Raw genomic sequence first — 16,412 nt, forward strand, 5'->3', positions numbered from 1 at the left:
TTGCAGACAGTCATTTTACACGCTGCTCCATCTCTCATATACCTGAATGAAGCTGCTGAATGCATTTCACTTCGGCAGGCTGTAATCACATAACAAGCGTAAATGTGTTTCTGAACATATAGTAAAGTAAATTACCTCGTCACGGTGTGTGTGGGAGCACGTGTGTGTTAAATAATGCAGGGAAAGTTTTCCATATCTGGGTCAGTGAGTCTTCCTGCTTGTACATTGCAGCACATAGATTAAATCGGTTAACCCTGCGTGTGACCTGCCTCGTCTGTCCTTGCAGCTCTTGCTGCTTTCTAGTTTGCATTCTGCACACAAACAGCTACATGAATACAGAGTTCCTCATTAGCGTAACCCCAACCTCCTCGCAGCGAGAGGCATGTTATGCTGATTACTTCTTATTCCAGGCTTAACTAAAAGGCTAAATGCAGCGTTTATCTTTGGCCCAACCTGTGCAGATATTCAGATACCATATTTTTTTCTTTGCTACGCAATCCATAACTTACTCTTAAAGCCTTTATCAGTATTTATTCAACACCAATGGAGAAAACATCGTACTATTTAACAGTTATAGGGTTTTATTAGTTGGCGAAGGGTTAAGGTTGGAAATCTCTGGCTGACTTTTTGCGATAAGAGATATAGGCTGTGTCTCAATTCAATGTCTGCAGCCCACGAAAGCTGCAGCCTTCAGAGGACCCAGCCCTTGTAGCCTACATAGACCGCAAAGGCCAAACTGAATTGAGACAATCTGGTGTACAGAGCATTTCTTGTTTGTCATTCAGCGCCATTCTCTCCTGAAAACAGGAAAAAAACAGGATGTTGTTAATTTTTTAATAATTATTAATATTTTTTTCTTTTTTTATTATTATTTTCTTTATTGAAAGAGTATAGAACCACAATGTGCATGTAAAATCTAAGCAACAACGTATGTTTTCGACATTTGAACAATCACTACGGGGGGTGTTTGATCCAGGAAAAATAAAAGATTAAAATCAAAATAAATAAATAAAAATAAGCAATGTATAAAATGCAAGCTTTTATGGTTTTAATTGCTTTTTTAAGAGTACTGAGTTGATTGAACAATTTTTTTGATTCCCTGTAAAAAAAAAAAAAAAAAAAAACAGTTGTTGCTAGTAATTCTTCACATCTGGATAAAACGGGAGTCTTTCTAGGGTTCGGCCGTGTTAATCATCTCTGACGTTCATGCACAATGAGTCTTTGGATTTGTGAGGCTCACGAGGAATCACTGAATCTGTCTTTCCCACCACCTGGTAAGGAAACCAGATTCGTCGACCGCAATGGCCGCATTTTGGAGGGGCCTGTGAAATGGGACAGCCTTTGGTGCACACCAGGTCCTTGTTATTCGGAAGTTTCATTTTCAGTAGTTATAAGAGGTTAAAAACGATGCTTTACGCCATGTTTAACAATGATTGACAGCTGCCATTCTTGTTTATTTTTTTTTCAGTGATTGTAAAATATGTCCAAAGGGAGAACCGAGAAGAGATCTGACTCTGGAAAGAAAAAAAAAATTAATTTTGTCACCCAACTTCTGGTAAATCAGCCTTTGTAGACTGCAGCCCCTGAATTAGGAAACAGCTTTAGAAGGCAAACTAATAGCAACATTCTGTTATTTCCTGTCCCCTTGTGATAAATTACCTGAAATCAGTCCCTCTTTGCAGCACCAACGCAGAAGTTGTAGCTGCAAACATTTGTTTATTGATTATTTTAATGATCCCTCAAACTCCTGTGTGTGTTAGCTACTAGCTTAACTCTGGTCTCCCTTTGAATAAGAGATCTCTGAGCCAAAAGGAACTAACTTCATTTTATGTGTCTGCTCCTATCCTGGAAAAGTAAACCATAAATGCTGATAAGCCCCCCATATCAAGTTGTCAGCATCCCTGCCTGAGATTTAAGCAGCCAGCTGCTTTGAAACCCACTCCTCCCTCGAGGCTCGGGGTTAACTGAGGGCACTGTAGTTCATCTGACCTTCGACCCCTTGCCCACTGGGATGGCTGCAGATAACCTCACGCTGACCTCTTGCTCCTGCACCAGTTCAAAAAGTGTGTTTTGGTGTGCTCTCTGTGAATTTTATGTGACTGCTTTCTGATAAACACTGCTGATTGGCTCCTTGTGTCATCACTGGGTCGTTACAGCCAATCACTGAGATGGAAGAAGTGAAGTTCATGTTTGACAGTATATGATTGTGTCTCCTAGGAGTTAAAAAAACATCCTCAGACGGCAGACAGTCACACGCAGAGAGCCTTGGGATAGTAAAAGATTAATGTTTAACCATTAGCAGCGGCCAGGAGTGTCCTGCCCCGAAGGGTGGATTTAGACGGGTTCCTGGGCTCCTCCATATGGACCAGCCTATATCCTCCCCATGTGGGCCTGTGAGCCAGCGTGCTGGTGTGTAAAACCCCAGAGTTGCAAAAGAAAGCTAGGAGGTGAGAAGCTAAGACTGGTGGAGTTTCAAAGAGGGTGTTGTGGGACTGCTGCTGCTTCTGTGATAGGCCACAGATGGGGGGGAGCCTCCCCCCGAGGGCGACCAGGCACAGCAACACCGCCATGGGCCGGAACAGGAGTCGGTCAGGATGGAGCCAATTAACCAGTGTTCACCTACAGCCTCACACTGAGATGACATGCGCTCTTTGGGGCCACATACAGCCAATTTACTGGCTTGTAGATAAAAATGAGCAAGAAGAGGAAGTGTGTGTGTGTGAGGGATTTATTTTTTACGTTAGGTATGTGAAATATTGAGTTTTTCCTGACACGAACACTATCTTGGGCTTTAACTGTCAGCCTCATCTTAGCGCTAGTAAACACCACCAAGATGAGAAGGATTTGCGTATTTGGTCCCAAGAGATTAAAGTTTTATTCTGACGCAGCATGCCTAAAGTACTCCCTCTGACTCGTCTCTCTTTTTTATTCTGCAGCGTTTGCTGAGCTGCAAACAGACATCAACGAGCTCACCAGCGACCTGGACAGAGCAGGAATCCCCCATCTGGACTACAGGACGTACGCCATGAGGGTCCTCTTCCCTGGGATAGAGGATCATCCTGTCCTCAGAGAATTGGAGGTAACAAGAGAGGGGGAGTGAAGATGTCTGAGACGTATACGCAGCAAATGCTTTAAGAGAGGGCAAGGAAAAGTCAAACTGGGGTGAAACAGAGAGCTGGGACAAGAGTGGGAGACTGTGTCTGCTCTCACCCTCACCACTCTCCCTGCAGGGTAAACTCCATAAGCAGCAAAGTGCTTGAGGGGGAAAGGAGACCAGTGTGCCACTTATCCACTCTACCCTCTGGTCTTCTGCATACACACACATTCATAGCAAATCATGCCGAGCATCATGCGTACAACTATGTACTCGCACATGCAAGCTCCCTCTTAGAGAACAGGGTCCCAGCACATGGCTATTTCATCCACCAGTGGCTGCAGTATGAGGGGTAATGAACTGAGTAATTCCCAATCCTCAGGCAGGACTGTGTTCCCCTACTGAGGGGAAAAACAGGCTGGTTAACACTTTTTGTGAGACCAAACTGGTGCTGGGAAATGAGTTTATTTTAATGGAACATCCAGAATGGAGTCCAGAGGATGAAACTACTAAGAGAATCCCCATTTACTGCATTCACAAGTGGCCAGTTTCCTCTAATGTTGCTCAGGTTAGGAGGGTAAATGTGGTTATAAAGCCATTCTGCCATTTTTTTTAGCTCATAAAAATATTCAACTGTGAAAAAAGAGGCCATATGCCTTGTGAAAGTGGTTATGAGCCATTAGCTAGCATCAGATAGTAGCTTTCTAATACTAATATAGCATTTGCTGGGGTGTGGCTGAAAGCTAATACTTGCAACTATTTTGTATAGTGTTTGATATACAACAAAAATAGAATACTGGTAAGTTGCTAGCTGCTATAATTATAAGCAGCTACTGTTAGCATTTAGTCACTTACCAAGCAGTGTAAATGTTTGCTAAGAAGTTGCTAAAGCTTAACAAACAGTTTTATAGTGTCACAATATCAGGTAGATTCTAGCTTTTGTAATGTTAGCTTAGGTGCTTTGATGTTACTACATTGCTATCGTTGGATGGGGCTTCAAGCTAGCATTTATACCTAGTCGCTGCTGTATAAAAAATATCTAAATTAGGCATTTAGTCACTAGCTAACCAATGTAAATGTTAGCTGGGAAGTTTCTAAATCTCAAAAGTTACTAAAGCTTATTTGACTGAAACACTAGCTTTTTAATGTTAGCTTAGGTGCTTGGATGTTACTACAGTGCCATCATTGGATAGGGCATCAAGCTAGCATTTATACCTAGTAACTACTGTATAAAAATATCTAAATTAGGCATTTAGTCTCTTGCTAACCAATGTAAATGTTAGATGGGGAGTTTCTAAAGCTCAAAAGTTACTAAAGCTAATTTGACTGAAACTCTGGCTTTTGTAATGTTAGCTTAGGTGCTTTACTTCGAGTACAATGCAATCTTAAAGCTTGCACTGATACCAAGTAGCTGCTGTTCTTTAACAGCTAATGTTAGCATTTATTTACCTGCTCAGCAATTTAAATGGTAGCTAGCAGGTTGCTTGAGTTAATATTGTTTTTTTTATAATGTCACTTTAAGGAGCCGAAATCTTACTATTGTGGGGTTAGCTTAGGTTGTTCAATGCTAACACTAGCTGTTGCCTGCTAGTAGGTGTATAATTATTGATGAACCGTCAGATATTTAAAATTATAAGACAAAACACATAGAAGACAACAAAAGGATAAGTTAGCATTTTAGCTAACCACCCTGGGCCTTGTGACAGAATAAAACAGCCACTGCCAAATGATGGGAATTGAAGTGCAGCATTAAGAGAAATGCTTAGGATTGTTGGATTAAGATCGTGAATGTGTTGTTTTTTGAGAGAGAGGACTTTTTTAACAAAACAACTTTTACTTAGCTTCCTCCTCTCTTCAAAGCTTGAAGTTTTCATTGACAGAAGCAGTCATTTAAATGCACACAGCTCAAAAAGCTGTAGTCTGGAGCAGAGGTCAAATACAGTTCTTTTGACTTGTTCACACAGTGATGTTCAGTAAGCTGCTTGAGCTTTGTTTTTTTTGCTACAGATTTTTTATGAAAGGGAAACCAAGTTTGATATCCAAACTTTTTAATGGATAAGTGGATTTCAGCTCAGTTAGATTGTCTTGTTCAGGCAACTTATTTGACATTTGACTTGGAGGTGAAATGGCAGCTTACTCATGGTGGAAGGCTTTTTAACAGACCCAGGTCAATAATTGATTAAGGTCTTCTCAGTTACTTACTGTGAGTGGGAATTTCTGTCCGCCTGCAGTGAAACATGAGCAAGGCTTTTTGGTGCTCTTGGAAAAATCTTTATTTTTTAGGAGAGGAGATCGAGAGTTACAAACCCTTTCAAACCAGATTGTTTCTAAATTATCACAGGGCGCTTGTTATTTAAAAAGGTATGGGTAAGCATGCATTGTTCTGTGCAGGTGTCAGGGAACGGCCAGCAGAACGTGGAGAAAGCCTTGAAGCTGTTCGGCCAGCTCATCAACAACAAAGTGTTCCTGCTCACCTTCATCCGAACGCTGGAAATGCAGCGCTCCTTTTCCATGAGGGACCGTGGCAACGTGGCCTCACTTATCATGACGGCGCTGCAAGGGCGCCTGGAGTACGCCACCGACGTCCTCAAACACCTGCTGTCTGACCTCATCGACCGCAACCTCGAGAGCAAGAACCATCCTAAACTGCTACTGCGCAGGTAAAGAAAACATGATATGCGGACACACATGGTTTGGATAACATTTTTGTTTCTGTTTTGAAGAAATCATAAAGAAGACAGAATATATATAATATAATAACTATAATATAATATAATATATAATATAATATATAACTATAATATAATATAATATATAATAATATAATAATTTTTATTGAAATCACACTTATCTTACGCCAAATCCCTCAATCCTTAGCGTGATGGCGTGCTGTTATAACTACTAGAAAGACTCACTATGTACTATGGAATTCTGCACCCAGAGGATACACACACATACTTAAACATAGTCCTTGTTTTAAAGCATGTTAAGAGGCTCAGCGCAGCAGAAGGATATAAATACACATACACAGATGGATGTGATTGATTTAGAGCTGTATACTACTCCTTCTACATGTTGTGGGTGGGTGCATTTAGATTTTCCCCCGTGTTCGGGGCTTCCCAGAAAGAGGCTCGTAATGAGTGCTACAGTACGTCTACAGCATGCTGCTGTAAATGCCATACACTACTTAGAAAGCTCTGAGTTGTATGTATGCGTAATTCTCCTGCACTCTGTCTTTCCCCTCTCCGCTCTCTCAATGCCAGTGTCAGTCTTACTTATCCTCCAGGCTCCAGATCCTTATAAAACATTCAAAGGCGGTTCAACTTAACTATTTTTTTCTCTCACTGTGTCTCCAGTGTACATTGTTTTCAGGGAGAGTTGGGGTGATGTGCTTAAAGTTTAAACACCTGCTAAGTCCTTGCTCAAATGTCCTCAGCTGGCTTGGTGGCTCTGTAGGTGAAGACCCAGATGAAAGGATGAGGGAAACATTTCTCACAGGAAGTGCAAGACACAGGCTTTAAGAGCTGATTGCTTTGTCCACAATTTTGATTATTTAGCAGTGAAATGTTTCCGAGGAGTCTGTCAGAGGCGGTTACATTCTGATTTTAAGAACAGATACTTTGGTGATAAAACTGAAGGATTAATTCTTTGCTGAATTAGACGTGAAGAAGTGAAAAGGATTTGAAATGTACTCACAGTGTGGTGTTAAAAAGTAGACTGAGGGACTTTTCTGCTGGCTGTTCTTGTCCAAATCTTATTGATCTTCATGCTGTTCAACTTGACTCACTCAAACTTTAACAATGATTAACAGCAGAAGTAAAAATTGTCTTATTATTACACTTGTTATGAGACACATTCAGCTTATCAGTCCAGGAAAATGTCTTGTTTTAAGTTATTTAAGGACAAAAATGAGGTCTGAATTACTTGAAACAAGTAAAAAAAATCTGCCAATGGATGAAGAAAAATTTGATCGAAAATTTTGTTCCATTAGCAGATTTTTTTTATCTTGCTATAAGCAATTCAGACCTTATTTTTGTCTTCAGATAACTTGAAACAAGATATTTCTCTGGACTGGTCAGGTGAATGTGGCTCAAATTATGTCTAAAAAGACATTTTTGACTGGGAATTAGAAAATAAATACTTGATGAAACTTCAGTTTTTCCAGTGTTTGAATCTGTTTCATACAGTGAATTGGCCTATATTCATCACTGTAAGTTGAAATGCCTCAAGTGGTGGTTGAATGTCCCTCACATCCCTAATGCATTGGTATTAACCTACAGTGCTTTCATCGTTTGCAGTTATTTGGTGATGTCAAGGCTTATTTGTGTGATAAGTAGATGGCTGCATCCTGCATCAGTTTTCTTCACACTATTTCCTGTTTCTTAGGTAATGATCAGTCTTTCCGAAGAAAACTAACATGATGATCTCTATTTTAATGCATGTTAGAATAACTGGTGTCAGGTGATAAAAAAAATCTCATATCTGCTTAAGGTCCCCAAATAAAGAGTTTGAATTCTAGGACATTACAAAATTTTAGTGCATGGCTAATCAAATGAATACACCAAGAAGAAAAGATTTGTAAATCCTTTTTTTTTTTTAAATTTAATTGCAACCGTTTACTGCGTCTATAGAAGTCAGTTTTGTTTTACAGAGGGGAGAGGCGGGGTTTGGTGGAGCTTGTCAGTCAAAATCATGCTCGTAAACTACTGTGGGTGAGAGCGGTGTGCTCTTTGGATGAGAGCTCAGCATGGATATGAGGAGAAGATGTGAGATAACAGAGACATAATGAGATGCTGCAAGTCATAAAAGTTCAGGCAGCTCACGCTCCAACTGAGGATGTGTCGGGATAGTTCAGAGAGAAAGAGCGGCGTGATTGTGAGAAAAACAACGGAGATCATGGAGAGGATCAAAGAATGAAAAACAGATCAAAAACAGCAAGAGAGACATAAATGAAGAGAGTCCACTCTTCTTAGGTAGTTTTGGTGTCAATCTTATTAATTTTTATAATGCATTAATTTTTGATATAATTAATTAATCTAATCAATGCGTTAAAGCGATAGCCCTTGTCAGAATGATAGACGTCCACACTGAACCTTAGCAAAGTTGCAAAACATAAGGTGTGCACACCATCATCTCCAGATGAAAACTTGAGCCAAATCTTAAAATTGACCAGACATGTCTGGAGTCAGGCATAGGTGCACAAACAAAACCAAAGTATACTTAGTAACATCTCACAAAACTACATTTGAACTGTGCATGGGCTACTTGTATAAAAAGCTGAAGGTCTGTAAATTCTGCAGAAGCTCAACAACTCTTACAGCTGATGTCTTTAAATGAACTGATTTATCATGATGTGAAAAATTGAGAGATTAAAAAAACACATTCCAGGACACAAGACAAGATAAAAAAATATGAAATGTTGCAGAAAAAAATGGTTCAGGGAGCAGTGTAGTAAATATTTTGGTCTTAAAATGTTGTTTTTAGGAAAAAATAGTCTGAATATGAAAAAAGCATGTGACGCTGCAGAAAACTGACCATTTATCATCTAGTACCAAGAGACGAATGAGGGACAGGTGAGGTTTAATTTCAGCAGTGTGTAATAATGGAACAAGCATGTCTGACCACACTCAGTGACTAATCTAAGGAGTAGATAACAAACAGAGAATTTATTTGTTTCTTTTATGGTTATTAAATGCGTGAGTTAGAGCTACTGGCCCTTGGTTGTTTTCACAAAATCCAATATGGCCTTCTGAAAAAAGGTTTGGACCTAAAAGTTTGAAGCTTCTGAAGCAGATTACACCTGGACACATCACTGCTTGCATCACTTGTTAACTTCCCCTCATGTCATTGGGTGTAAAATGTGGGATATAAACCTGACACCAGCATGGTGAGGATGTCCTTACTCCCACTCTTACTGCCACATTAACAGTCAGAGCAAATATCATCCAGACAGAGAAAACTGCACTCACAAGCAAACAGATAAAGAGCCTGAAAAAGAGAGCAAAATGAGAGAGCATCAAACGGACCTGGATTAAACTGTTATTTCACAGGACAGCAGGGCCTCCACAGCACCCCTAAGTTTTCATTATTCTCTCTTATTAGCAGCACAGTGGTGTGTAATCCTCAGGTCCTGCCGTCACGGCCTGGAGGGCTAAATGTCCCATAGTTTTTCACAATTTCACTCCATGATTTTCTAAAGAATTTAGAGGATTATCAATTTGACATGGGTCTTTGGCTGTTTGTTGTCTTCCTCGTCGCCTGTTAGGAGGGAAGCAGACAGTTGAGCCAGCCAGCTGACTCACATACACACACAAACTAAGACACACACACACACGTCTAGGATGCTAGTCAAATTGAGCACGTCTCTCAGCAGTAATTGTGTTTATGCAGGGTTCAGAATGAGGCTGCTGGGCTGCGCTTTGTTGCCATTTTTGCATTCAGTTGTCTTTCTGTCAGCTCTTTAAATATGTACAATAATCATATCAGTTTATAATTGGATTGTCGTATATAATAGGATTGCGATATGCTTGCTATTATACGAGCAAAAGTCCCCTCTGCTTTCTGGGATGGATGAATTAGTCACAAATAATGAAGAAATTTTGTCAAACTGCACATAAATACACTTTCTGAAAGCACTGGTGTGATTTTTTTTTTTTTTGAGCATATAGGATTCAAGTTTGCTTCAGTAGCTGCGTGGTATTAAAACACACCCTGGATGTTGTTCTTAATGAATGATTAATGAGCTTACAGTCCATATTGCTGAAGCAGAAAGCCAACATACACAGGAAGAACCTCCAGGTCCCCCTCATCCCACTTCCTGTTCCTCATTTATATTACAGTGGGTTAAAAGTGCATCCTAAGACACGCTCAAGTCGCAGCGAGGAGCCATGCTTCTCTCTCCGCTCAGCTGTCATCGAATGCTTCCCTCCAAAAGGGAATATGTCCGCAAGCTGGCATCTTCGACCTTTTAAGAGACAACCATAATCACACAGGCACTGCGGCAAAGATGCAAAAATAGATCCATCTGTCGTGGCGTTTTAGCATGTTCGCCTCGTGTTTTCTCAGTGACCTGCTGGAGTGATCAAAGTTTAATGGACACAACGGATCCAAAAGGTTGATTAATAAAGAATAAGGCTGTATGTGTTCTATATGTGTACGTTATTGTTGACCAAAAACAGACTAAAACAAAGCATTAGTATTTCATATCTTTCTCAGCCCATGTCAAAATCGTTCAGGTGACAAATTCTCATTTTTTATTTGTGAAAAAAAGTGACTTCCTCAAACAGCTGGGCTGTGCAGCTCCTGAGAAACAGGAGTAAAAAGTCCATTAGTTAGGGACTACTTCTGTCCAGCTCTTTATCGCTCTTATGAGTATACTGAAGCAGGAAGGCACATTAAGGGGTTGAGTGTAACAAATAGTGCGCCCAAGTTTATCATATAGTGAATGAACATGTCACCCGTGTGACTGAGATGATGGTTTTATTCTTGCTCAGAAAACGATAAGCTATGGCCAGGGGTGAGTCTGGACTTTTATGATTGGGGAGGCTGGCTGACTTGGAAGAATGAAGTGGCACAGCATTTATTTACAATTTCTGTCTGCCAGTCTACTCTAACTACTAACGTTGCATTATCTTGGAGATTTATATTTATATAACACAACTAAGCAAAAATCTCTTAGCATAATCATTCAAATACTTGAAAGAAGATGTGTTTTGAAATATTAATGCACCAGTAAAATGCACTGCAAGCAAAGTCTTACACTGGCATTAGAGAGTGACATAGGAGTGGATTTTCACTCCTGTCCCATCCCACTCTTGGAAAAATGACTCCCACTTCCGACCCATTCTCATTTTTTTTCCTTCTTTTAGTTTTTAGGCAATACATTGAATTTGATTTGATTTTTTCTCCATTCTTTTTAGATTACTGTTGGCTTCTGGGAAGTGTAGTTCTTTCACTTGCATTTCAGTGTAGGCTAATTGGAAACAAACTACAAATTGGTGGCACATGTCACATATTTTTACGTGTTTTATCCTCCTGATTGGTTCCCACTCCTGTCTGCTTCAGTTAACTTTTTATCCTGTACTGTTCCAACCACATGATTAATAGTAAAGTTGACTCCCATCCTACAGAAATCTTGTGACCCAGGGGATTCTTGAAAAAATGTCAGCCTCTAATTGGCATGCAGTACTGACAGTGACGTAAGAGTTTCTCAAAATCTTTAATTCCTACGAACTTGACTCATGAAATAGATGCACAGAACGCTTTAAGCAGCTGTCTCTCTTCATTTGGTATTGATTGCAGTGACTCCTTTTGGCCTGAATTGGTAGTGTTTTTCGAGATTAGGACACCATTTCCCATAAGCACCATCACCTACTGTCATAAAATGACTCTTGCCAAGACGTGCATTTGTTTTGGAGCTCATGTAAATCCAATCTTCTTTTAACGCTGCTTGTCTTGGTCCAAGTAAACTTTTTGCAGGATAAAAGTGGGTTAAAAAACTGCTGGTGTATACTTTTTCATATGAAAATATGCAAAGAAAAAAAACATTGCATGTTCCAGGACTTTACGTAAAGGACATTGCATTAAAAACTCTGACTCTTATTTTCTTTTTGAGCTTCACAGAAAGTTTGTTTTTGGAGGATGTATATCATTGAGTCCAGGAACAGTATGTGAACTCATTCCAGAGGGAAAATAAGCCACTGCAGCAGTGCAATGGTGCAATGTGGTTGCTTTAGTGAAGAAATTGTCCTTAATTATTGAGCCCTGTTCTCTGTGGCGAGCTCGAGCAAGAAGATGGAGTGCCCTGCCATCACTGCCCACAACTTCGCACAGAGGGAAAAGAGAGTTAGAGGGAAACTTCGGAGAAAGATGTGAGGAAATCAGGAGAAATGTGGAGAAGGAAAAGATGAGTGTGATGTAGTGATGTGCATTCAAAATGAAGATGCTCCAGGTGATCTCACATTTATATCTCTGCATCTCTGCCTGCCCTCTATCAACATCCCTTTTTTCTGTATTCCTCTCACACACTGCAGATTATCTCTGTAGATAACAGTTTCTCAAGTATATGAGTGTTTAATTGCTGATGTACTATCTCTGCTTCATTTGAAAATGATAATGTTGGATTAACTTTTATCACTCAAATGCTCTTAAGTTTCACACAGAGACGTAACAGTAAAACCGGCTACAATAATAATTTCAGATTACTGATAAAAACAAAGCGACGTGGCTCTTCTCACCTGGTTTGCAGGGCCAAAGGTAGATAGACTAAAACATCCCTCTCCTTCACTTCTGTTAAGTGTCCTCCTGAATCTGATTTTGTCCATTTGCTGGCTCTGCAGCTCGGCCTTTCATGGCACAAAAATGCCTACAGTAGGTCATAAATATGCATTTCATAGGAATATTTAATGAAATTTCCATTCATTTGAATTCCTAAAAGAAGGTGAATGAGCTGAAGTGGTGGATCATAGAATAAAAGTGAATCCATGTGAAAAAGCCTTTTTTAGCAGGATGGATGGGCAGAATTAGAAACAAATTGTGATTGCTTAAACTTACAACACCTACTGATCATAAAACTACTCTGGCATTATTTTTAGTACATTAAAAGGACTCTTGACTTCAAACAGGCTGACTCCAAAGAAACAAGGTAGGCTAATGTTATAGCAGCTTGACTCTACTTGTGAATTACACTAAACTTTGTGTTTGAATGTTAAAAAACAACTGTGCTAACACTTTGCTAACCTATATCAGTAACACAGTTTTTGCTAGCATCACACTGCTAGTGTTTGCTGTAAAAAAAAAAAGATAATTTACCCAAATCCTTCACTTTTTAGAAGCTCAAAGCAATACGTACTTAAATGTTTTGGAAAAGATTTTTTTATATAGTTAACTACAGTTTAGAACAATCATTGGAACTAGAAGTATGCTAGGCTAACTTTTACAGCAACTAGCTTAACAGAAACCTTTATGAATCAAATAATACTGCTTTATGTTGTGTTTAAGCTAGTTTAACTTTTATAACTTACATTTAAATGATACAGACAGGCTGTTTTAAAATATGACAGGAGAAAGAAACTGGCTGCTAACATGTCGCTAACTTTGGCTGGCGTTAAACTCTCAGCTAGCATCACGCTCTTGTTGTTTCCTGTGATATGATAATTTACCTGAAATCTGCTCCTTTCTAGAGCTCTTAAATTGTATCTGCAAGTGGCAACCAAAAATATAGTTCTGGTTTGTTTTAGAAAAAGTGTTATGACACTTTTCTATGATATATATATGATATAACAACAGGACACTTGCCTGCGAACAGGCTGAGAAACCAGAAACCAAGTAGGCTAATATTAGCAGCAGCAAGCTAGTGTAGCAGATAACCCTAATATATAGTATAACACTGTTTAATCTTGTGATTTAATTACTTGTAGTTGTATATTTTCACATTAGTATTATTAAAATGAAGCTTCAACATGACTAAGAACGAATCTAATCAGTGTTAGCTAGCTTCACACGGAAGTCAAAACTTAATCTCTCTGGGGCTCTAAAAGCGGTTGCAGATGGCAACAATTACAACTGTGGCTAGTATCTTTTAGAAATTGGATTTCATATTTTGCACTTTTAAAAATAAAAACAATATAGGATTGATGCTCTGACTCCAACAGAACATCTTATGAACTTGCCATGCTTTTACGTAGGGGATATGTACTCTAATACCCCAGATCTCCTGAGTTCATGGGATCAGGTCTGAAAGGTGACCCTTTGCTCCTCTGAGGCCCTTTTTTTTGCAGTGGAATTCTCCTCTGTTTGGTTCTTAAGAGATTTGAGATGCTGTCTGCTTTTCTTTGTCTTGATAGAAAAAGAATTTAGCTCGCAGCAGACGCTTACATCCTACTAAAAGCTTTTTGAAAGCAATATCTAAGCTTCGACAACGTGTTTGATTCCCTCAATCTCCAGTGTGCTCAGCGAAAACGATGCTTCTCCTCATGTTGTTTGGATTGTATTTTGCTACATTAGTGAAATATGTTCTTGTAGCATCTGCTCTCTCTGTGATAAACATCCTCGGTACTCGTCCTAGCCTTCCCAGAAGACTTTTATGTTGTTACACAGCGTTGGCCTCTCTTTCTGTCAGCCCATTATTACTAAAACTCTTCATGTGTTTGATGATCCCAACCAGAACATTGTGGAAAAGCGAGCTACTTCTTTTCCGCATCAAGTTGTCTGTTCTTTCCATCTTTTTCTAGCGTTTTTCCAAAGCTGCTCCCTCTTTTCCCATTTCCCTTTCTTTTCTTTTCTTTATAATGTTCTTTTAATGGAATCACAGAACATTGCTTCTATCACCTTGAGACTTTTCAATCTTGTATTATTTTTCTCCTCAGCATTTTTGTAATGAGATTTCCGCCCATGCAGAGCAATGGAGTACAGAGTTATTAAGAGAGCGCGTATTGTGTTTGGCATTAGTCTCATTGAAAGACATTCCACTGCCTGCTAATATAGCCCCCCCACCTCCACCCAAGCTGCCATTAGTGGAGCGGAGATTGGAGGGCGGTGGGTGTAAGAAGCCCCTCTTAAACACCATGTGGGATAATGAAATCCTGATGTTCATTAATGAAACTCAATTAATAGAAAGAAGGAAGTGAAGGCAGCTGAAGAGGAGGAGGACGAGAAAAAAGGGAGAAGGAGGAGAACAAAGTACGTCTCCCCCTGTACATTCAAAGGAAGATATATTAAGGGGGAGTCAGCGCAGCCTCCTTGGAAAAAAAAAGCTTTATTTGACTTACTTCTTTGGGACTTGCTGAGCTTATTAAAAAGCTTAATAGGTTCCATTAACTTCTAACACACTCAAGTTTAATACAAGCTGGGAGGAGGACATGATAAGCAAGAGTGGAGAAGGATGGGGGGAGGCACAGGAAGGTGAATGTGGGTTCTGGTAGAGGAAGGAGGGCAATTACAAAGGGATTTGGGGTATTGTCCAAAAAATCCACAATATATTTAGGTTTATTCAGCGTGAAAACAGCCTCAGGCTCTCGTCCTGGCTTCACAGGGCTTTTTTTGTTGTGTTCTTTTTTAAGGTTAAAAGTCCAAATACTGTTCGTGTCTAACTTTGTTCCTCTTTTTGTTACCTTGACTGTGTGTATGTTTGTATCAGAATGACAAACACACACCTTGGCTAGTTTAACTGCATTAGATACAGCTTGTTAATTCAGATTAAAAAAAAGTGTCATGATGAATGAAGTGGACCCAGGCTCTGATCTCAATTTGCAATGTGCCTTGAACCTGCATTAGATTGAGTGGCCACCAGGGGGGTTGTGGGTTGCAAATAGAAGTCCAATTGAACAGAAACGAACATGAAAAAAACTTAAATCTCAATCAAGTTATTTCATCTCAATAAGTTTTCTACTGTATTAATAGTCTCAGTCAGTATGTGCAAGTTTAGTTCAGTTGCCATTTTCTAGGGGTGGGAGGAAAATTCAAAATACGACATATTGGGGTTTTTTTGTTTGACAATATCAAAATCAGGATTCTTTGTCAAAGAATAGTTTTTTGTTTTTTTCAAATTCAGGTTCTTTATTCCAGTCTTTGTTTGTGAACTAGATTGGAAGAAAATACCACTTTTCTCCAGCAGAGGGCGAAATGTTTCTCTCTGACTCACATGATGTGCATTTTATGGGAAAATATGGCTCCTGGTATAGTCTGTAGACATTATCATCATCATTTAACTTTCCCACATGGTCTCGTGTTGAATAAGCAAACAAATGTTTGTAAATATCAAAGAATTACAATTTAAATCAAATCAGCACCCCAAAAATCATATTTGAATCGAATCGTGAGAATAGCTTATCGTCTCAGCTCTAGTATTATAGTATATTATAACGATACAACAGGGTTAGCTTGAGAGCATTACTCCCTTCATCTGACAAGTTTCTTCTATAGCAAATATTAAAAAGAAGATCTTACACTGCATAAACAAAGCAGACATAGCCTCTGATTTTTGGGTGGAGCTTCAGGCTTATAACAGCCTTTGTTTGTAATGACCACCAGGGGGAGACTCTAGTAGCTGCAGAAAGACACCTTTTGAAGCAAATCAATTTTGTTTTATTACCTCAGGAAACATTTCCTGAATGAGTCTATGGTCTTCATCCCTCTTTCTGACTGTAGGAGTCTAGTTTTGTAAAGTTGGATCAACATTTAGCTTTGTTAGCTTAGCCTGTTGCTACCTGTTATCGTTGCTGCGTTGCTTCAAAAGGGGATCACAAAAGAAGGCTTCACATTGTTTAGTTAAGTGGACATAGTCTCTAATTTGAGAAGTTAAGCCTGTGATTAAGTAGTG

General features: G+C 39.4%; 1 protein-coding gene across 1 annotated transcript in view; it reads left to right on the forward strand.

Annotated features, from left to right (window-relative positions):
* Positions 1–16,412, forward strand: part of LOC141799949 (plexin-A2-like) — a 308,159-nt gene that overhangs the window by 247,155 nt on the left and 44,592 nt on the right. The window contains exons 21-22 of the mRNA XM_074682379.1: positions 2,937–3,079; positions 5,486–5,754. Coding sequence (XP_074538480.1) covers positions 2,937–3,079; positions 5,486–5,754 — 412 coding nt within the window. The remainder of the gene's footprint in view (positions 1–2,936; positions 3,080–5,485; positions 5,755–16,412) is intronic.

The sequence above is a fragment of the Halichoeres trimaculatus genome, unplaced genomic scaffold (genome assembly GCF_033239565.1).
Source record: "Halichoeres trimaculatus isolate MK-OKI-2021-1 unplaced genomic scaffold, fHalTri1.1 fHalTri1_scaffold_11, whole genome shotgun sequence".
Lineage (NCBI taxonomy): Eukaryota > Metazoa > Chordata > Actinopteri > Labriformes > Labridae > Halichoeres > Halichoeres trimaculatus.